This window comes from Ctenopharyngodon idella, chromosome 6 (assembly GCF_019924925.1).
Source record: "Ctenopharyngodon idella isolate HZGC_01 chromosome 6, HZGC01, whole genome shotgun sequence".
Lineage (NCBI taxonomy): Eukaryota > Metazoa > Chordata > Actinopteri > Cypriniformes > Xenocyprididae > Ctenopharyngodon > Ctenopharyngodon idella.
In genome coordinates this window covers 9402791-9426258 of record NC_067225.1, presented here as the reverse complement: position 1 = coordinate 9426258, position 23468 = coordinate 9402791, and the positions used below count along the sequence as shown (strand labels likewise).

Below are 23468 nucleotides of genomic sequence, written 5' to 3'. Positions count from 1 at the left end.
TTAGTCAGTCTATCACTCATTTGGGCTTTTCATATTTAACCCAGGGTCGTTTTTAAACTCTTTAACCACGTTGTTCCATGTGTCTTTCTGTTCATACTTTACCCTGGGTTATTATTTAAAGGATTAGTTCTCTTTAAAATGAAAATTACCCCAAGATTTACTTGCCCTCAAGCCATCCTAGGTGTATATGACTTTCTGATGGACACAATCGGAGTTATATTTTTAAATATCCTGATGCGTCCAAGCTTTATAATGGCAGTGAACGGGGGCAATGAGTTTGAAGTTCAAGACTGTGCATCCATCCACCATAAACATACTCCACACGGCTCCGGGGGGTTAATAAAGGCCTTTTGAAGTGAAGCGATGCGTTTGTGTAAGAAAAATATCCATATTTAACAAATTATAAAGTAAAATATCTAGCTTCTGCCAGACCGCCTTCCGTATTCAACTTATGAAGAAAGCGTAACTGACGTTTTTCGTAAGTTGAATACGGAAGGCGTAGGATGTTGCATAAACATTTTGAACTGCGAGAGGCCTTGCACTTTCTTCGGAAGTTAAATACGGAAGGCGGTGGATTCATCAAAAATGATTAATCCACGCATAATATCCGCATAATTCCAAGACTGACTGAACAGCTCCGGTTAGAACGTCACGGGTTGCCATCTCTTAATTATGGTAGTTATGACGGTGGCTGCTGTTTGTTTGCAGTGCTCCGTGACTGGCGTCTGCATATTCTGCATAGCATGAAGCGCGCTGATGACGTATTATTTCTGCACGAACAGGGTGCGTGAGGGTATGTAAAAACATACATTGACAGGCAGGTAGGACATCGTATTATTTAATTTGGACCAAATATAATAATTGGATGAACATTTTATGGTCCTACTCCTTCCACAGATAGTATATTTATAAAAATACGTTTAGACCGTTTAACATAGTGATTGCTATCAGGATATGAGGAGACTTTCAACCAGTATAACAAAAAATGTTTCTGTAGAGAATCACCTATTGCACCTTTTAATTATCAAAAAATCCACCTCTGACCTGAGAGACCAGCCTGCAGGCCTGGATACTCAGATAAGCTGACACATCCATTCTGCTATTTTAGAATCAAGTGGAGGTTTGGTAGACGGGCTGGTATTTCCTTCCTTTGTCTGAGAGACGTGTCAGTGTGGACAGCTGCCGTGTGGACACATGGAATGGACTCATGAAGGACAGTGGCACTCTAGTTTCCCTCTTATTTTGAGTGGTTTATAGCAACTGGTCTTTCCTTGCCTACTAAGATCTTTCAGCTTTTCTTCAGTTTGTGCTGTTAAATGTATTTTTATTTCACATTTAATGGATTGAGTGAGTGGCGTGCAACAGTTTACAGTGTGTGGGTACTGCTGGCACTCACTGTTTCTTTATTTATTTGTTTATATGCCTAAGACCAGGCAGCGGAGCGTTAATTAGATGTGGAATGTGGGAATTTCATCAACCAATTCCTCCTGTCACGAGGTGGCAACACACACATACATGAAATGAATAGGGAGATTTGTTTTCCATTGTGTTGTCAAGTTGTTGGTGACTCGTTTAAATTAATCTTCCAAAGCATTGTGGTATTGAACAGATCTTCTTCTTTTAACAATTGCTGTATATTACCATACATTGTGTTTCTAAATGTGCTCTTCTTTGATATAACTTTGTGTTTCTGCAGGAACAAAAGACAGCAGTAAAGGTGGGAATTGTACCATGTTTAAGGCAGTGCTGAAGAAAGGTCGAGAGGGAGGAGGAAGAGCTGGCAAAAGAGATGCAGGTATGCTTCTTTATGGCCAGAAGGAATGAAAATATTAATAAACTGTTGCTGACATCTATTGAACTGTTCTTTGCTTTTGGCTATTGTATGTACGCTTAATTTAATTGCATAATTGGCTTAAGGCCTCCAAAGAGATTTACAGAGAGGTCGCCTGGATTGGCTAAATGAGATTTTAGTTTTTTTTTTTTTTTTTTTTTTTTTTTTCCCAGCTCAGGATGTGGTTTGTCATTGCTTTCTACTCCGATAATTCCAGATCAAAATGCAATCATAATCACTAATGTTAGAATCTCACAGTTAGAATGATGGTCACCCAAAAATAAAAATTCCAAATTTTTGTCATTCCAAACCCATATAGCTTTTTCTCTATGGAACTCAAAAGGAGGAATTTTGAATAATGAATGTAGATTAGAGCTTTCAAAAATCATGCAAAAGCATCATAAAAATACGTAGTCCATATGACCAGTTCGCTATATTACATGTTTTCAAAAGCCATATGATACCTGTGTGATGAAAAGACCAAAGTTTAAAGGTACGCCATGTAACTTTTGGCCCTCTAGCAGTTAAAAAAAAAACGAAACTGCATGCATTTTGTGGAAGAACATTGTTTTGGTTGTGCTTCGGCTTTACGTGACTCTGTGGATGAATATCCTACTGCTCATAAAACTCAATACTAGGCTGAAGAGTCTGTTAGAGAGCTACATATGGCAATTTATCCGTTCAATAAAATAGCTTACTCACCTGTTGAGTAATAAAAACGCCATCATTTACAACATTTCAAATCTCTCAGTTTTTGCCATGTCCGAATAGGCAAGCCAACGTTGATTCTTGTTTTATTACGAGCTCTGTTGCGTTCTTTTTTTGCCAGGAAAAAGACTGTCCTCTGTTTGCCGTTTTTTCCAAACGGGTGATTTCCTCAGAGTTTCGAGATTTAGCTGCTCCATTTCAACCTTTCTCGCTCATTGTAGCAACTAATGCCACTCCCACACCAGACACGTGTCAAAGTAGCCAGAGCAACTTTTCTTTATTTACAGATATGACGAGACATGTACAGGCGAGTGAAGTATGTATGCAATTACCCGCGAAAACCATCCCGACAGGTCTAAAATATAAACACTTATAATAGGCCTTCATGAATTGGACATTGGTCATCACAAATCAACTTTTCTCATTAATGCATCCAGGAGAACTAAGGATATAACTCCATTTTCAGTGAATAATGACTTAAATCAAATAAAATTATCACATGACTTCAGAAGAGTTGAAATATAGGGCCCTATTTTAACAATCTAAGCGCGTGGTCTAAAGCACACGGTGCAAGTGTGCTTAGGGCGTGTCCGAATCCACTTTTGCTAGTTTAACGACAGGAAAAACGGTCGGCGCGCCAGGCGCATGCTCCAAAAGGGTTGTCTCTATTCTCTTAATGAGTAATGGGTGTGTTTTGGGCGTAACGTGCAATAAACCATCTCATCTCCCATTCCCTTTAAAAGCCAGTTGCACTCGCGCCATGGCGGATTCGCTATTTACATAGCAGAATTTGCAAGCAGAAAATCTGAACGCTAGCGAGGATCTGGATCTGCTCATGTGCGAGGTTAAAGCGGCGAGCAGACCATCTACAGGACAAGCTGGATTCCACCAAAGCATTTTTATCTTTATGCACACAATAATAAACTTATACATTGTAATCCTTTTATTTTTAATATTTGGCATGTTTGTGTGCTGCTGCGTGTCCCTGTGTGTGTAACAAGCAGAGTGTACGAGCGTTGTGCACCCGCCTATAGGCGCATATTACTAACGCGCTCTTTAAATAACAAAAAAATACTGCACCATTGACTTTAGACCAGGTTTCAGTTGGTCAATGGTGCAATCTATTTCAGTTGCCTTAAAATAGCAACACGCCAACAATACACCTGAACACACCTCGTTTTCAGACCAGCACGCCCGTGGGCGCACAAACGGGCGCAAATGCATTTGCTATTTAAACAACGTGGCACAGGATGTGACAATGATAACTGCGTCAGGCTGAAACTAGCAAAAAAAACACTTGCGCCGTGCCTGGCTCCGCATTGTGCCAGGTGTATGATAGGGCCCATAGTGTACAAGTCATATGAACTTCTTTTACGGTAGTTTATTTTTAAAATTTTCTTTGTTTTTACTTATTTTTTTGTAATTTTGCAGATTTACTGACCTAATTCCCCTTTCACTTTCATTATATTAAAATGACTAGGCAGGATGTTCTTCAAAAAATGACATTGTCTTCCACGAAAGCTATATGGATTTTAAATGAGATGAGGGGGGAGTAAATAACTGAATGTTTAATTTTGGGTGTATATTCATTTGAGAGTCTTTCACTCTTATGCCACTCTCTTGGAAACGTCAACCACTGCGACAAATATAAGTCATTACTTCATTGATGTCACGTTACCATGATACCCATTTCCACAAGATCGCACTGGTTTCCGCTTGGGCTTCTTGCTGAATTCAGCACCATCGCTGGCCCGATACCTCTCTCCCAACGGAGCCTCTCAATGGAGCCGTGTTCCAATTAACCTCATTCATCTCTGCTTCACTCACTCACTTAAGTATGTCAAGACAAGTTTGAGAGCTGCCAAACAAACACTACCTGACCCACATACAAGAAACTTTTCATCTGCTAATCTAACTCAAAGTCTTGTTTCTAAGGAAGAAGACTGCAAATAAATTATTTCCCTTGTATATCCTCCTCTCTTGAATGTAGTTGATTGTCACTTTGTTCATTCTCTGATGTGCAAATCTGCTCTACTAATATCGGTGAACTCCCTCTGGTTTTCATACTGACAGCCAATGAAGTCTCTGTCGGTTAGAGACAACACTTGTGTGTCCTCTGAAGAGGCATATTGCTCATGAAGTATTCACAACACCTTATGTTAGCTGCAGGGGGATGGAGAGAGTTATCCAGCACACATGACAGATCAGACGCCACTAATACACTCTGCAGTGCCACTTTTTGAGGCGGATCATCTGCCTGGGAGCTCTGTTCTCAGTCACAATAGTCATAAAAAGCACCAAAAACACAATTAGTGAGGTCATGAGCCTTTCTGACGTCAAATATGACCATTTTTATTCAGTAAAATCTGGATTTTAGAAAGCCGCGTACATGTGATTACTTCAGTATAACACATTTTCAAAACTATAGAAAACACAATTGTACAAACTATCACACTATTTGAAATGGTTGTCTTTTAATCTAATTAAAACTTTGCTTTCAGATGACTCACTTGAAAGTGCAGATAAAAAATAACTCATTGCATATTGTGAGATGTACCGTATTATAGGTTTTGCAACTGTTGTACTTTTTTAACTTTACATTGCAACATACTACTGTGATTGACACTACCGTTCAAAAGTTTAGGGTACTTAGATTTTGTTTGTTTTTGAAAGAAAGTCTCTTATGCTGTATAAGGCTGCATTTATTTAATCAAAAATACAATAATATTGTGAAATATTATTAGCTGTTTTGTATTTTAAAATGTAATTTATTCCTGTGATGTCAAAGCTGAACTTTCAGCAGCCATTATTACTGTCTTCAGTGTCACATGATCCTTCAGAAATCATTATAGTATGGCCCTGTTTACACCTCGTATTAAAGGGATAGTTCACCCAAAAATTAAAATTATCCCATGATTTACTCACCCTCAAGCCATCCTAGGTGTATATGACTATCTTCTTTCAGATAAAAACAATCATAGTTATATTATTAAATATCCTGGCTCTTCCAAGCTTTATAATGGCGCTCCTGATTTTGAAGTTCAAAAAAGTGTGTCCATCCATCATAAAAGTAATCCACATAACTCCAGGGGGTTAATAAAGGCCTTCTGAAGCAAATTGATGGGTTTTTTGTAAGAAAAATATCCATATTTAAATCTTTATAAACTAAAATAACTAGTTTCCGGCAGACGGCCTACGCAAGTCGGCTTACGCCAAAAGAGTAACTTCTGACCCGACGCATGACGTATTGACGAATGCGGTAGCTCAGAGGATGGAGCAAATCAAAACACCGGTCACAAATTAGATGCCTAAAACAAGAATTGTTTAAAGAGAAATATTGGAGGATTTCAATATAAGAGAAGAGGAGCTTGAGTTTGTTTGAAGAGGTGTCTAAGTTTATGATACTCCTACATCCTGCATCATACATCGCGTCAGAAGTTACTCTTTTGGCGAAGTCGACTTGTGTAGCCCGTCTGAAGCTAGTTATTTTAGTTTATAGAGTTCTAAATATGGGTATTTCTCTTACAAAAACCCATCACTTTGCTTCTGAAGGCCTTTATTAACCCTCTGGAGCCGTATGGATTATTTTTTTGATGCACTTTTGGGCTTCAAAACAATAAATCAGCATAATTAACAACCCTAAAATGACACCTTAAAGTAGTTGTTTAATGAACACATTTTTCAAACACATATTGCATAGAGGAGATTGCACAGTGGAGCACTCTTTGTTGGATTTAAACCTGTAACCAGCTTGGATGTCTGTCTACTACTGTAGTTTGTTTGTCTGCTATCAGTAAAGATGGAACCAGCATCTTAGTAGAACAAACACAATTTTTTCTCAAATAGTGATGGAACAAAAACTCCTAAAAATCAGTTGATCAATGAGCACATTCTACTGTTTTATAGTCTATCTCTGTTTTTATCTTTTCTTTCTCTTTTTTTCCTCTCTCTCGCTCCTTTTTGTGGGTTTGAGCTCTTTAATCCCCAAGAAACAGACTTTGGTGGGGATTTCTGCTTTCATGGATTGACCCTTTTTCATTTGGAATGTCAGATTGAAGTATTCTCCTGCCTTTGAACCGAGGCCTTGTAAAGGTCGGATCAGGAAGGATTTAGCTTTAAAAACAGGGCCCTGTTTGATGCTGGGTTACAGAGCAGAGTGATATAGCATGACTCTAGCCTGAGATGTTGAGTTTACAACATGTGTGAGGGTTTTTACTGTGCTCAGGTGTAAATCTCTAGGAGTAGATTGACGTTCAGAAAGTTAATCCATCTGCATTGTGTGTGTCAGCATCAGGGTCAGGTTTATGTTTTGAGGCGCCTGTGTGTGTGTGTGTGTGTGTGTGTGTGTGTGTGTGTACATGTTTCAGAAGGGTTCTCTGTGTTATCTCAGCTGCTCTGGTGTCAAGTTTCTCCTTACTCAGCAGGGGCTCCTCATGTTATTTAGAAGAATCAGACTGTTTATATAGAGACACAAGATTGTCTATCCACCTATTAGAAACACTTGCATCCAGATTTTAATTGTTAATTTTAAATTAAGTAGTTTTAGCTAACTGAAAATTTACAGTTACAGCTTTTTCATTTTTTGCAAACCCAAAAATTACAATTATGTTATTTAATTTTCCCTACAAGGAAAAGGAAAGTGAATGAGAATGAAGGCTGTCAAACAAAAACTCCATAAAAATAATTTTGTCCTCTGCAGCCATACACTACCATAACATGAAGTCTCTTATGCTCACCAAGCTGAATTTTCAGCATCATTACTCCAGTCTTCAGTGTCACATGATCAATCAGAAATCATTCTAATATGCAGATTTGGTGCTCAGGTAACATTTCTTATCAAGGTTGAAAGCAGTTAAGTGCTGCTTAATATGTTTGTGGAAACAGTGATCCATTTTCCCACCCAGAATTCTGTAATGAATGGAAAGTAAGGGGAAAAAAACTGCATTTATTTGAAATCTATAGAAATCTTTTGTAACATTATAAATGTCTTTACTGTCATTTTTGGTCAATTTAATGCCTCCTTGCTGAATAAAAGTATTAATTTCTTCAAAAACAACAAAAAATCTTGAATGGTAGTGTGTTTGTGAGGAAAAGACAAAGGTGTAAATGGCATTCCCTGAAAATCTTGCACTCAACTGTAGTTTTTAACTCTCTTTCTCAGAGAGAAATGGAATTTATAACAAACCTGAAACCTTTCGGTCATCAGCCCAAATCTTTAACCATAAAAATAGACCAATAAAAATATATTAGAGATCATTTGCCGTCTTTTTTAAAATGATTTTTGAGAAATGTTAGCTAATTAAAAACTGCTGTCTTCTAAACTGTATCAAAAAGGAAGTGTATTACTTGGTAGTGATCTTCTCTGAGATTGTATGTTTGAATTCCAGTAACACAAGGCTTAATCTCATTACCAAAAACACAGCTGGCCATGCTTTCAGATGTGAGCTAATCATGGATAACATTCTTTCAAATGCTTAAGCAGTTCCAGCGGTGATGGGTCACCATGTGAATTTCAGGCTAATCTGACATTTATACCATGGCCTACATGTCAGGTAAACACAACAGACACACATGCTAGACTGATGAATGGGTTCTGGAGTCAGCAACCTCCTGGACTGCTGCGGTCAGGTAGAGAATTAGGATATAGGAAATGTGAGAGCAAAAGATAAAAGTGAAGCTAAATTACTAAAGGATAATGCTGCTGAGTCATTTAATAGTTAAAGTTGCTTTAGGTTAGGGATGATTGATTTTATCTGGCTAATAACTCAAAGATGTTGTCATCCATCTGTGTTTTTGCATGTCTTGGTTTAGGGACAAATACACTTGTCAGCCATTTCCTTCTCTCAATTTAAGAGTCTGCATTATATTAGTCATTGGCCAATCTGTTCTCGCTCAGTATACAATAGTTTGTTTGTTTTTTTGTCAGAAAATGTTAAGTATGATAAATATATATATATATATATAATTTGTTACTCTTGTAAATTAAGCATAAGTTGTGAAAAGTTGAATAGGAAAAAAAGCCCCCTCACCCCAACACATCTGATTTGTTATTAGGTTATTTAATTAGTGACTTAGAAATCTTAAATGTTTTCTTCAGATTTCATTTTTTCCATTCTTTTAAAATTCAAAATCCTGAAATTATTTTCAGATTTTAATACATTTTATATAACTGTTTTCTTTTTTAATATATTTATGTAATTTATTCCTGTGATCAAAGCAGAATTTTCAGCATCATTACTCCATCATTACTGTCTTCAGTGTCACATGATCCTTCAGAAATCATTCTAAATTTCTAAATTTGCTGCTCAAGAAACATTTCTGATTATTATAAATGTTAAAAAGAGTTGTGCTGCTTAATATTTTCGGAGTATCTATTTACACTAAGTGCAAATACATCACTTGTTGGCATATACTACTTACACTAGCTTCGCCCACCAATGTCTGGTTGGGCCACTCAAGTTTTAAATGTTTCAATGTCTTCAGTGGTGTAGCAGTAGTGAGTCTTTTGCCGATATCACATTTATTTTCAATAAAAATGAAAAAAATGTTCTAAAAGTGTAAATAAACTGCAAACGAGTGTTTAATAATATTAAAAGTGTTTATTGGGTAGAGTTAGGAGAAGGTGTAGGGAGGGCTTTTATTCTCCTAATAAGGCAGCAGTCATTTATTAATTTTAATAAATATAATAATTTACACTCTATGATACTATTGCATCCTTTTAATTTACAAAAATACTGAGGTGCAAATAGTATCTGCCAATATAAAGTATAGATAGCATTTCATTACTATTTACTCTTATTGCAAAGAACTGATATTTTTGCATGGTGTAAATAGAATGCATCGCTGTTTTCACTTAGTGTAAATAACTTCTATCGCTAAGAAAATAGCCTATTTGCACTTAGTGCAAATAGCCGCTGCCTAATATTCTTGCACAAAACAGCTTTTTTTTTTTTTTATTCTTTGGATCGAAAAAGTTCAAAGAATGCCATTTATTTGAAATAGATTTTTTTTGTAAAAATTTAAGTCTTAATTTTTGTTTAATTTATTTTGTAATTTAATGTATCCTTGCTAAAATAGAAGTTAATTTCTTAAAAAAAACTTAGTGACCACAAACTTCTGAATGACAGTGGCTGAAAGCAGTATAGGTCATAAACCCCGCCCTCTCCATGAAATAAAATGGGACATGAGACAAAATAAACAATCAAATTAGACTTTTCAATTCAATTCAATTCACATTTATTTGTATAGCGCTTTTCACAATACATATCGTTTCAAAGCAGCTTTACAGAGAATGCATGTCAACATTACAATTTGGAGACTGCAGTTAGCTAATAATGTAATAATTTAGGCGATTAATATACAATCACTGTTAGCAATTTAATTGAAGGTAGAAGCAAAGAGCCTCCTGGAAAAATGAATTACATATTAACAATAATTAGGATATATAGAAATTTGCGAATGTGCGAATGACTTCAAATATATATATATATTTTTTTTAAATAAGTTTGGTTTTAGTTAGTTATTTGATGCTATGAAAACAGGGGTGTGATGTCATGTTTGACAGCTGAGATTGGACAGATAAGTAGTGACTGAGGCTCCAACAGACTTTTTCCTGGATCTTCACGAGGTGATTGGAGCTTTAACTTTAATTTCTGCTTTTCCATAACTGTTTATTTCTCACACGACATGAGTTGTTCTGAGTGTGGGCGGGACATTGATATCGCGGCTCCACTTCGTGCTTACTATTGCGCAGACTCGGGCTCCAAGTTCACTATGTGCAGACTTAAGACTCAAGATGTCAGTGCCATATTGGCACACTGGCGGCTACAGTGGAAGAGAGTGAAGGTGCGTCGTCCATATTTTTATACAGTCTATGATATAAATATGTAAATTTGAAATTTAAACAAAAACAACAAAACTGTTTGTTTACCACCTCTCCTTTATAATCAGTACCATACTATATTTTTATATAGTATTCAATCACGTAGAGACACAAGACTACATTTCCCGGTTTTGCATTATCTCATACTGTATCTGCTTAATTGTCATGAAAATAGTATTGGAGTAAAATCTGATCTGGATATTTCTTTGTGAGTTTCAACCATAACCTTGTTTCCCTTCCTTCCTTATTGTTGTCTTCCTACTTCTGTCCTTGCCTGCATGTGTTTTTTTTTTTTTTTTTTTTTTAAATTTCCTGTCTGAAGAGATGTTCTTTGTTTCTAGGTGATAACATCGGGGGTTGAAGTTTATTGTCTTTGTTTTTCTCTACTGTACATGTTCGATCCCTCTCAATTTTTTTGTTTTTTCTTCTTAATTTTCTCCAAAAGTTGAGCATTTGCCACTTCAGTCATTGGCCGTTTCTTATGGAGATGCTGAACTCATAAAAAACGCCAGCATACCTGATTTACGCCACATGCACATTAAGAGTCCATTTTCAGCATGAATGTTTTTTTCCCTTCTCTGGTTCAGTCTGTCCACATTTGACTAAATATAGGACTCAGCAAGGCCTCCGTCCAGCTCCAAACCCTCATTTCGACTGAATTTATATTCTGATAAATATTTGATGTCTGATGAATGGAGTCTCTGGTTGGTATTTTGGTCGGGCCTTAGTGTTATGAATGCAGGGCTGTAATTATATCAGAGCTCTGTGGAGTAGACTGTCATTAGTCAGACTTGATTTGCTGGGCTGCATTAAGAGGCGACCGACCACGGTTCTCCAATAAAAGGGAAGAAGAAAGCCATGCCGGCAAATTTTCCACCCTATGGCCAATGTCACATAGTCTCAATACTAGAGTGAAACTTTATGCTCAGGTCAAGTATCATTTGAATGCTGTTTTGAAAAACATCTCTTTTTAAGAAATAAAATGCAAACAAAATGTATAAAAAGAAAATGTCCTTCTACAACAGAATTTAATTATCAACAAAGCCATGTATGAAATACTAATAATCTAAAACATGAGACATCAAAACATCTTATTTCTTATATGTATTTTGTTTTCCCTAGTAAAAAAACTATACAAAAATCAATACATTTATTTCAAACTAAGTGTACTTCAAAACAATTAACATATTTTTTGACACATCAGTATATTAAATATTTATAAGTAAACATGCAGAATATTTTCTGTGATGGGTAGGTTTAGGGTTGAGGATAGAATATATAGTTTGTACAGTATAAAAATCATTGTCTATATGGAAAGTCCCCCATAAAACATGGTCTATAACCTCTTACATAACTATAACTAACCATTACAAGAATGTACTAATGCAGTTATTTCTAAAACTAAGTAGGATTTAGTTTTCAAGAGGAAAAACTTGATCTCATGTCATCAAGTTACCATTTTTTACGGTTTTGTATTATGCCGGATTTTTCAGTAAGGCTGTGATTTAATATCCAGCCTGTTTCTTTAACTTTCATGTGCAGTAAGTAGTTTACGTTTTGTCTCTGTCCATCAGTCTTTCTCCAGAATGACCGCACGGATGTCCTCCTCATAATATGGCGGGCTGTACTGTGAAAAGCTGCATTTCTGTTGGCATTTTGTTTAAAACCAGCCTAGTTTTGGCGAGATTAACAGTAAACCCTGTTGCGGTGAGAGGAACATCAGGCCTTGTATGTTTGCTTTGGAATGTTAAAAGGGCTTAAATTATTCTCAGCTTTCTTCGAAAGGGCTTATTATAGGAGGAGAATGATGTATAGTATTACTGTTGGTCATAAGACGGTCTTAGTAGTTTGTCTGTATGTTTTTATAGTGGTTTTGAAGGCATGGATACAAAGAGCCATTGGTAATGATATCTAGCTAATTAGGTTTCTGACGTCCAGCTGGAAAGCATGCAGAGCTGTTTTTTTTTATAGTGAGAGGTTCACCGCGCATACAGTAAATAAATCTGATTTAAAGAGTTTAAGAGACTCAAAAGGTCCTAAATGTTCAGTGTTTATTATTATGGTTGAATAAGTGACTCATGTTGAACGGATCACTCATACAGGATTCTGTTCATTTAAAGGGGTCATGAATTGAGAAATAAAATTTTCCTTGATCTTTTGTTTTGACATATAACACATCCTGTACATTTCAGAACTCAAAACTTCCTCGTTAGTCCAAAAACTAGGCCTAGTTTTTATTGAAACCAAGCTGCCAAAATGACTCAGAAAAAAAATAAATCAACGCCTACTTCTACATCATTGCCTCTTTAGGCCCGCCCACCGATTCGCACATGTCATGTTGTAGTAAAAACAAGAGAGACGCAAACACAGTATTACTCCAGAAACAAATGGATAGAGATGCCTCTGAGGATTACAAGACGTTTTGAAGTAGAGTTGTCAAAAGTACTGACTTCTGTACCTAGACGGTACTGAAATTTTAAAAAATGTGACGCTTTGAGCGCTGTTGAGCGGATTCGTAAACACCTCTGATTGGCCATTGTGTTGACGCACTCGTCAGATATGTCTGTGATTGGCTTCAATGATCAATACTGTAAAAACGTTGTAAATAGTCATCGATGACGTACTTCACCGAGCACTTACACAGATACACACAGGGGCGTTTGAAAGCTTTCTAATGCTTCCGCTCCCGAGTTCGAAACGCTTTCAAATTCAAACCGTGTGCTTTCAAAAGTTCCCCTGCGTTAATCACTGAAGACAATCACAGACATATCCAATGAGCGTGTCAACACAATGACCAATCGGAGGTGTTTACAAATCCCCTCAACAGCGCTCAAAGCATCACATTTTTAAAATTTCAGTACCGAAGTCAGCACTTTTGACAACTCTAATTTGAAGTGCCAAGTTGTGAAAAAAACAGTCTTTGCATTTCTTTCCTCATTAAGAAAACTTGGATGAACTTTATTTTTAATGAAGTTCCAGATGGCACCAGTAAGACAATGTCCGTTTGTTCACTTCGTTTTACCGCGGAGACACCTTTTGGCGCAGGCTTTTCAGAGAGACCAAAAATAAGATGATGCAGTGCCGACTATATCCGACAGCTATGTTGCAACATAGAAGTGTGAGTAACAATGTTTTTACCATGCGTCACTATTGCTTTGTCTGTTATAGATGTCTAGAATGTGACACGCCTATAAAAACTGAGTGTTTCAAAGAGAGGGTCAAAAACAGGATAGAACATAATCTCTATTACTTCTAGATTAGGATGTTTTTCGATGTACTTCTGAATTAGGATGTTAGACGCCTGCTTTTAGACGCCTGCTTTCAAAGGCTCCCATGTGTATCTGTGTAAGCGCTCGGTGAAGAGCGTCACAGATGTCTGTTTACAACATGTTTTTGAAGCATTGATCATTGTAGCCAATCACAGACATATCTGTTGAGTGTGTGAACACAATGGCCAATTAGAGGTGTTCAAGAATCCACTCAACAACACTTAATGCTAGGGGGAAATGCTGGTAGTCGCTACTTTTGACAACCCCACATCCAAGGTAAAAAATAAAAATAAAATTTGTAATATACATTGCAACATCACCTCTTTTCTCACAGTATCTGAGATGGTTCGATAAAGGATCCGGTCTCTCAAAATCCCAAACAGTAACGATGGCGTCGGTTTTAACGTATCAATTCAAGCTCGAGTTCTCATTCTTTGGATGTTCATGGGAAGTGGATTTGCTTTCACAGTGCTGAAAGCTGCATCTTCTCGATATGTGGACAACATGAACCAAATTCTTCTAGGCCTCAGCTACAACTACAGTGTTTGAGAGCGGGTCAAAGTAGATGTTATTCGCGAGCAGCAAATGAAGACCATAGGTTGGCATTGTGCAAATTTGTTACAAACCTTTTGTATGTAGGTTCATGCAGGAAGTAAGACTGGAATTACTAATGACTCATTGCAAGCAGTTCAGAATCTGTTCTTTCTTTTGGGAGACAAATTTGTGATGCACTTTGGTGATGCATATTTACATTCACAAACAGCTGTACATGAAAGGTAATACCTAAAAAAGCATAATAGGGTTTTTTTTTTTTTTTTTGGAAAAAATAAAAAAAAATTCTAATAAAGTATTTCATTTTTGTTTAGGAAGTCAATCTCTCAGCCCCAGTTTCCATCACAGAGTTCAGGAAGAGGGGATTGTGGTTCTTCAGAATCATGGCAGTGGGCCGCTCCCGGTGCAGCCGTACCCTGCAGAGGAGGTGCTGAGGCCGAGTTTGACCAGAGGCGTATCCGTCTCCCTCCCTTCCTCCCCACTGCTCCCTCCCCGCCAACCCTATCTTTCCCCCGTCCGGTCCAACAAGTCACCAGGTGCGTACGAGAGTCACTTTTTTACAATGAAGTATCACCTAACCAATTTCAGGTGACAGGTTTATTTGTTACGTACAGTACACATGCATTCAGAGCTGATGAAATGCGAATGTGAGATAAAATTAAAGATAAACAATAAAAGTAATGATATATTTACAATAATATAAAGAGGAAAAGAATGAATTGAAAAGCCTAGTCTGTTGGAAGGGTCACTTCATAATATCTTTCATAATGAGTGCGCCTGGCAGGTTGATATAGTTTAAGCAGTACTCCATATATCATATAGATGCATCAGTCAAGAGTTCTGCGGCTGTGATTTATGTAATGCACAAACTGTGCCATCTATTGGTGCAGATTTCACAGTGTAGACCAATGGTTCTCAAACTGTTTGACTCAAAGGCCCTCCATTGTCTAAAATTTGAAGACCCCCATATGCCCCCATATATTTAATTCTGCTGTAATTATGACAAAGCTGCTTGTTTTCTTTTTTTTTTTTTTTGCAGAAACTGAGTGTCAATATATTAAATGGTATTAACTACAATTAATTTTGTGATTGCTGAAGTTTCAAGAAATGTATGTTCTTCAATTAAAAAACAATAGTTATTTAGGGGGTAAAACTATGTATTATTACAGTTGGTTTTTCTTTAATTTAATTTTAATTAAAGTGTTAGTTCACCCAAAAATGAAAATTCTGTCATTTATTGCTCACCCTCATGTCGTTCCACACCCGTAAGACCTTCGTTCATCTTAAGAACACAAATTAAGATAAAATCCGATGGCTCAGTGAGGCCTCAGTGAGCTTCGAAGCTTTACAAATCTTTTGTTTCGAATCAGTGGTTCGGAGCATGTATCAAACTGCCAAAGTCATGTGAACTATTGAAATTTTCAAAACGTGTTGAAACACTTATGACATAACGAAGCAGTTTGATACACGCTCTGAACCACTGATTCGAAACAAAAGATTCGTAAAGCTTCGAAGCTTCATGAAGCAGTGTTTTGATATTGTTGAATAAAGTCATTTTGTTTTTTTGGCGCACAAAAAGTATTCTTGTCACTTTATAACATTAATATTGAACCACTGTAGTCACATGAACTGTTTTAAATACGTCTTTAGTAGCTTTCTGGGCATTTGAAAGTGTAAATTAACTTGCTGTCAATGGAGGCCTCACTGAGCCATCAGATTTTATCAAAAATATCTTAATTTGTGTTCAGAAGATGAACAAAGGTCTTACGGGCGTGAAACGACATGATGAGTAATTAATGACAGAATTTTTTTTATTCATTTTTGGGTGAACTAACCCTTTAAGTTACTAGTGGCTCACAGGTTTGTTCAGGTTTGTTCTGGAAAAATGGTAAATGCAAATATTCAAATATGACTAACCTTATAATTATGCATTGTTATAGTTTTGTTAACAATAAGCCTGTCTGTAACTAAAATCATAAATAAAAATTTTTAATACTTGAAATAAACATTAACTAAAATAAAATAAAATATAAAACAATTTTTATTTTATTATAATAACATTTCTCATTTTAGTTTAGTTTAAGTAAAGTACTAAAATAACTACAACTAAAGAAACTGAAACGTAAAAACTACATAGACATTAAAACTTACTAAAACTTTTAAATTAAAATGAAACAGAAAATATACATAACATTTTTTTTTTTTTTTTTTAAATATGAACAAAATCGTAATAGTATCTCAATGATACTAAAATAACATTGGCTACAGTATGACTGCAAAATACGTAGGTTTATTATCAGCTTTTAAAAGATGGGGAAAAGAAACATTAAAAGGTGTTCATATAATCAAACTCTGCAGTAAATTAGAGAAAATTAGTAAATGAAAACTAAGTGAAATATTGGCTGCCCAGATTATTATTTTTTTATTACATATTATGAATACTAATACAATTTTATGTTTGATTTAAGGACATTTTTGTACCACAAATAATGTTTATATGATGCTCAATGTCAAATTGGAGTCCTGAAGCAAAACCACTGGTCTGTGCGACCACCAAAGGAGGACTGCAAGGTTGAGGGCAGCGTTTTGGATAAGGCTGTAAATTCATTCACCTGCTCTGTGAAGATCAGAAGGAATCCCCTTATGGGACAAATGTCAGGACCGTTGTAAGGTCAAAAGTCACGGCACAAAGAAGGGGTACAGTTGATTTGTCAGACTCTAGGATGAGTGTAGGTCAAGGCAATCTAGACCTTAAAATGCAGTCTTTCCCAAATATGTGATTAGATTAACTGTACATATTTAGCTAGCTGCTATAGATTATTTAAGAACTGATGAATGAATCCGTATCATGTACGGTGTATTATGTGTTACGTTATCAGTGTGGTATACAGCTCTTTTCAGCTAATTCATACTGATAGCTGAACTGAGCGCTGCCAATCACATGGGAAGAGAAAAACTTGGCAGAAACTCGCTCATTATTCTGGGCTGGCTATAGCGATCATTCTTCCCACAGTCTTGCACCTCAGGTTGTGTGATTATACCAGCCCTATGTGCTGCTGAATTAAATCTGTACTTAAATAGAATGATTTATAGAACACAACATTTTCTGTAAAAAACACTGAGAAATGTAACAAACGTTACCATTAATCAACGTGATTGATTCCTGGTTGACTTTAAAGACCCGTTCTAATTTTAAGGAGCAATTTACAGCATTCACAATCTTGCTTTTATAATATTTTATTTTGTTATCTGTCATTAAGTTTCCCCAAAGGGTCCTTTTCTCTCCTGCTATAATCATTTCTAATGTTTGGTAATGTTATTAGCAGCATTCCTGTGCCTGTAATGCTGCGTTTGTTCCTGTAGGTGGCGGTATACACCACATTTCAACAAGTTGACATGAATTCAAAATTTGCCTATTCCAGGTCTTATTTTACACTTCATTCACATTATTCCAAAAAAGGTTTGTCTTTTAAATTTTTCATCAAAATAGAATAATTTTCACTGATGTCAATCAAGTCACTGTCACATTATTTTGTATAAATATTCTGTCACTAAACTCTATAATATTAGGTTGATTGTAATACAGAGAGAAAACATTTTGCAGGCCAAATCTTTTTATTAACTTTCCTTGTAGCAAACACTTTTTATCCACAGCATCATACTGAATACTACATGTAATTACTGTACATGACAGTCACCATTTGGCATGTTGTTAAAGGGATAATTCACCCAAAAATGAAAATTCTGTCATTTACTCACCCTCAAGTTGTTCCAAACCTATATGACTTTTTCTTCTGCTGAACACAAAAGAAGATATTTTGAAGAATGTCGGTAATCAAACAGTTGATGGGCCCCACTGACTTTCATATTGGGAAAAAAACACTATGAAAGTCAGTGGGGCCCCTCAACTGTTTGGTTCCAAACATTCTTCAAAATATCTTCTTTTGTGTTCAGCAGAAGAAAGAAACTCATACAGGTTTGAAACAACTTGAGGGTGAGTAAATGATGACAGAATTTTCATTTTTGGTTGAACTATCCCTTTAAGTGCCTAACTCCAGAATGTGGTACTGGTAGAGTTGTGATCGCACTAAAAGTCCTAAATCAAACTTACCTTGATTTGATCCTACAACCCTATAACCTCAGATCGTTCACTATCGTTTTCTTCCAAACAATCATTAAATATGTAATGCAGCATTACCAGAGGTGCAAGAATAATCTGAAAAGTTGAGGCGACACATTATAAATCTTCAGCACAGCTCATGAATTACTAATAGGTGATTAAACAGTCCAAACTGAGTTTTGGGAATGCTTCTGCTATGTCGTCATTTCACATTAGCCGCCTACTTCTTTTTTTTTTAATTTTTTTTTTATTGTGGGCAAACAAAGCAAACCTCTTAAAATATAAAGATTATTTCTCAACAAGTGTGTGGGGGATGAACTTAATTTCTGAAAGTGGTGAAGACGTATCAGTTATAATGGTTGACCTGAATATTACTGCAAAATCTGTGTGCCGGTGGAGATGTCTGTCTTTAATTCATGTTTCAGACTCCTGTCTGATGTTTGAGGCTTTGTATGAGGAGCCGCTGTGAAGTTAAATGGAACAAATGTTCTTGCAGGGCTGTAAATGAGCTGATTCAGCTGAATTAACCCTGAGACAGTATTTATTTTATTTTATTTTAAGTTATTTGGTCTAGTATTATAGACCAAATTATGAAATATAATTATAGTTTGGGGTCAGTAAGAAATTAATACTTTTATTCAGCAAGGATGCGTTAAATTGATCAAACATGACAGTAAAGACATTTACATTGCTACAAAATTTTCAAATGCTATTCTTATAAACTTCCAATTCATCAAATAATCCTGAAAAAAATGTATCACGGTTTCTACAATAATATTATTGAACTGTTTTCAACATTGATAATGATAATAAATGTTTCTTGAGCATCAAATCAGCATATTAGAATGATTTCTGAAGGATCATGTGACACTGAAGACTGGAGTAATGATGCTGAAAATTAAAAAAAAAATGAATAAATTACATTTTAAAATATATTAAAATAGAAAACAGTTATTTAATATAGCAATGATATTTCATAATATTACAGTTTTTACTGTATTCTTGATCAAATAAATGTAGCCTTGGTTTTTAAAAATCTTACGACCCACAACTTTTGAACTGTAGTGTATTTACTTGGTCCCTTTAATTTTACTCTTCATTTCTTTATTGTCTATTTCTGTACTCGAAGTGTTTTTTATGCTTTGGAAATATTGTATATGTCGACAATCGTGCCAATAAAGCTTGACTCTGACTCAGCTGACACAGGAGGAACTGCTCAGGGAGATTAACATCATTACAGACTCCTCGTTTATACTGGAATCTCTCTGGGAGTACAGGACAGCCGATCACAACCATCACACACACACACACACACACACACACACACACACACACACACACACACACACACACATATACACACACACACAAGCAGACCCACACGCAGCTCTGCCCGGAGATTCAGATCGCCAGCCTCACAGTCCCATCTGGAAAGACTTAACTGTCTCTGTGTGTGTATGTGTGTCTCTCTCGCTCTCTTTCTCCTCCCTCTCTATCTCTCTCTCTCAGTCTTTCTCTCATTTTTGCTCTGTCTCCAGGTTCAATCAGGACACCCAAATATGTGGAGAATCCTCGTGCTCCTGGAGATCCTGTCACCTGTGCTCTGAGGAACAGGAGGAAGAACAATACTGGTGAGTACTTTTGTGTGTGTACCAGTTGGACATTAAGAAATGCATACTTTTGTATGAATGCTTGCATTTGTATACTCATTGATCTTTGTGTGTGGGTCATATTTTGTTATATTGTGGGGACCAGATGTCCCCACAAGAATAGTAAAGAGATAACCAGACATGTATGAATAAAGGGTGTGTGAGGGTTACGTTTAGGGGTAGATTTAGGGAATATGAAATATAATTTCCTCAATATAAAAACCATAGAATTCAATGGAAAGTCTCCACAGTCTTTGAGTGAGGTTTGCCCTTGTTGTAAGCTGAGGGATGGAGTTTTTAAGATGTGGGGAGTTACATGAATTTACAGCTGAGAGTTCAGTAAATCCAGCAGTCCATTAAACCACATTCCTCCCTCCCTCCCTCCATCTCTCTGTTTTACTTGGTATACCTCTGTCTTCTAGGGTCAATCTTTCTCCTTTCTCCTGCTTACATTCTTTGTCATCGTTTAATGCTGTCTTGTGTTTATAAAGTATAAAGTGTTGGTGTGTTCATTGATTTGATCTGTTGGTCATTTTGGTGACGTGATGCTAGGATGACAAAATTCAACTCTGCATTGTTAAATCTAATTGATCTCTGGAATGTGTGCGTGACATTTGGAGGGTTACAGGTGAACACACAAAGAAACTCACAAAAATCTTGTTTAATGTACTCAATTGAGTGTTGGAAGTGTTGGACTACTAGTTAACATTTTTCCCTAATGTAGCACCATTTAGTTACAAATTACATTATTAGCATAAAGTAATAATAAATAAAACAACGTAAAGTTAAAAAGTTTAAGAATTTCCTAATATTTGGTAGTGTTTGTGCAAGTTTTGTCTTAATGACAACACCCGAGTTGCATGAAATATGAAACCTGATATTCTCCAGCATGATTTGAGAATAATCCAGAGAGCGTCTTTTGCTTTATTGGAAGCAAGAATATCTAACATCTGAACAAAAATCACATGTTCAATGTCAAAATGTTTTTATTTGATCACACAAACTAAAATATTTCTTCAGTGGTAAGATTTTTGGACTCTTATGCTCACCAAAGCTGCACTGAAAAAAAGTGCAAAGAGTACTGTATTTTAAAATGTAATTTATTCTTATGATGACACAGCTAAATTTTCAGCATCATTACTCCAGTCTTCAGTGTCACATGATCCTTACAGAAATCATTTTAATGATGATTTGTTGCTCAAGAAACATTTCTTATTATTATCAATTTTTAAAACGGTTGTGCAGGGTTTTTTTTTTTTTTTTTTTTTTTGAAAACCATAATACTTTTTCCTGGAATCTTTGATTTAAAGGTACAGTAGGCAACTTCAGAGTGGCTAGCAATAGCAAGCTAGCTTTGAAAGCAGAAGATCCAAAGCGCTCCCTAAAGCCACACCACCAGAGCAGAGTCTGCAAAGTGTCACGAGAGACTGCATTAAATTACCTCATGTCTAGAACGTCACAGGCTGCCATCTTGTAATTATGGTTACGACATGGCGTGAACGCAGCATAAGCTCATTGTTTTGGTTCAGGAGGAACTGTAAAAGGCAGTTGCTGTTTGTTTGCGGCGCTCTGTGACTGACGTCTGTCTAACTCTGCATAGCATGAAACACGCTGATGACGTGTGATGTCTGCGCGAGCAGGGTGCGCGGAGGTATGGAAATATAGGTTTACAGGCAGGTAGGACATCCCATGATTGGACGAATATTTTTTTTGGTCCTGAAACTTCTACAGATATTTGTACTTGGCTGCTAAAATTTCCTCTTTTTTTTTTTCTTTTTTTTTTTAACTTATGTGCAGCTTCTCAGTGCAGCACTGCTCTGTGATCAGCAGTAAATGCTGCTCTATCTGAAAGCCAGAGGGCGCTCTTTCACAGAAAATCCAAATATGCCCCGCAGAAGTACGATATAACGTATGTCATTCCAGGAAATCCCTATGGGCATCATACTATCGCTGTAGCTGAATACAGAACAGAAGATTGAAGATTGAAACGCTTTGAATGATTAAACATGACTAATAAACACACAGCTACGACAATATATGGTTTATCTGAGTTCAAGCCTTCTCGGGTATTTTCATGATAACAAAGTATATTTATACTTTAATGCTAATCGACATAGCCTTTATCACTGTATAGAATACTATGAAATAATGTTGTATGCCTTATTCTGAGTAAGAAGCCACATCTCACGGAAGGAAGTTTTCAGACACTCAACTGATTGTATGAGTGAGTTTAGAGGAAAAACATTATTAAATGTTGTCTTTTGTTGGATACGAAATTTGTATGTTTGGAAAGATGTTTGACGCATGTTGCTTTTTCAAATGCATGATATAAGCGACTCAAATTTGTAGTGCTTTCAGATGGAGCAGCATTTACTACTGATTACAGAGCCGTGCTTCACTGAGAAGCTGCGCTTAAAAATAATCACAGCCTTTGTGATTTCATAATCAAAATGAACCCCCCGTAGTCTGACATTTGCTCCCCACTGTACATAAACACACACGCACAAATGTTAACTTCTTAAAGTGTAGTGCAGTTGTTTTCACATTTATGGACACACGAACGCACACAGATGCCAAATTCACAAATGTTCTCTTTTGGCCCATGTCCCGAGACACCTCTGTTCCGTTTCAGGAAATCATTATGGTTGCTCTGGCATTGCACTAACTTTATACATCTACAACATTGGTGCATCTACGAATGATTAATTATGAAGCAGTCACACTTTTGATGATGCAGATCGTAAGAGCACACCAGATGCGGTGGCCCACTCCGGATGAACCTGCTATACATGCAAATGAATGATCTCCATGTCAGTGATGGCCCAGATGACTTTGACTTTCAGCTCGAGGTTCATTGTCCTGACAGCTGTTCTATAAATGCATGTTTGCTTTACTTCCTCTCCCTCCACACCTGTGTGGACTACAAAACGGGCTCAAAATGGACTCTGGGTCACATTGATTTTTCTTCATAGATCAAAGAACCGAGAATCATGGGAGACTGAGTAAATCAGGCTTTGAAAATACACGCCACACACCCACCGTTCGCCTCCGAAACAGATGACTATGAAATGCTTTAGAGTCTGACTCTTCCTGTGTAAAAGGCAATTATCGTCTCTGTGTGCTCACTTACTGTTTCCTGAAAGGACGAAAACTACCTTTGTGATGTCATTACAGCTGCCAGCGCATCCACCTGTGATTGGGCAAAGTGCTGTGTAGATTTAATGATTTCATCCTGTGATGTAATTACATCTTGTGGATTGGAGTGTTTCTCACAAATGCTGGGCATTTTATCTCCTGATCTCTGTTCTTTCTCTATAAATAGAGGGCGAGCGTACGGTTACATTTGACTGTCAGCTGGATTGCTGGTATTAGTTCACTTCCTTTGTAAAGTCTTAGGCCAGAAACATGCTCTACACAAGTACGCAGATGAAAATATTCGGCATGCGTTACAAGTGTA

At 36.6% G+C, this 23468-nt stretch overlaps 1 protein-coding gene across 4 annotated transcripts in view; it reads left to right on the top strand.

Annotated features, from left to right (window-relative positions):
* Nucleotides 1–23468, top strand: part of tanc1a (tetratricopeptide repeat, ankyrin repeat and coiled-coil containing 1a) — an 89226-nt gene that overhangs the window by 8937 nt on the left and 56821 nt on the right. For all 4 annotated transcript variants that reach the window (XM_051897593.1, XM_051897590.1, XM_051897592.1 and 1 more), the window contains exons 2-4: nt 1697–1795; nt 14557–14778; nt 19901–19993. In XM_051897593.1, the coding sequence (XP_051753553.1) occupies nt 1732–1795; nt 14557–14778; nt 19901–19993 (379 nt within the window). In that variant the 5' untranslated portion in view covers nt 1697–1731. The remainder of the gene's footprint in view (nt 1–1696; nt 1796–14556; nt 14779–19900; nt 19994–23468) is intronic.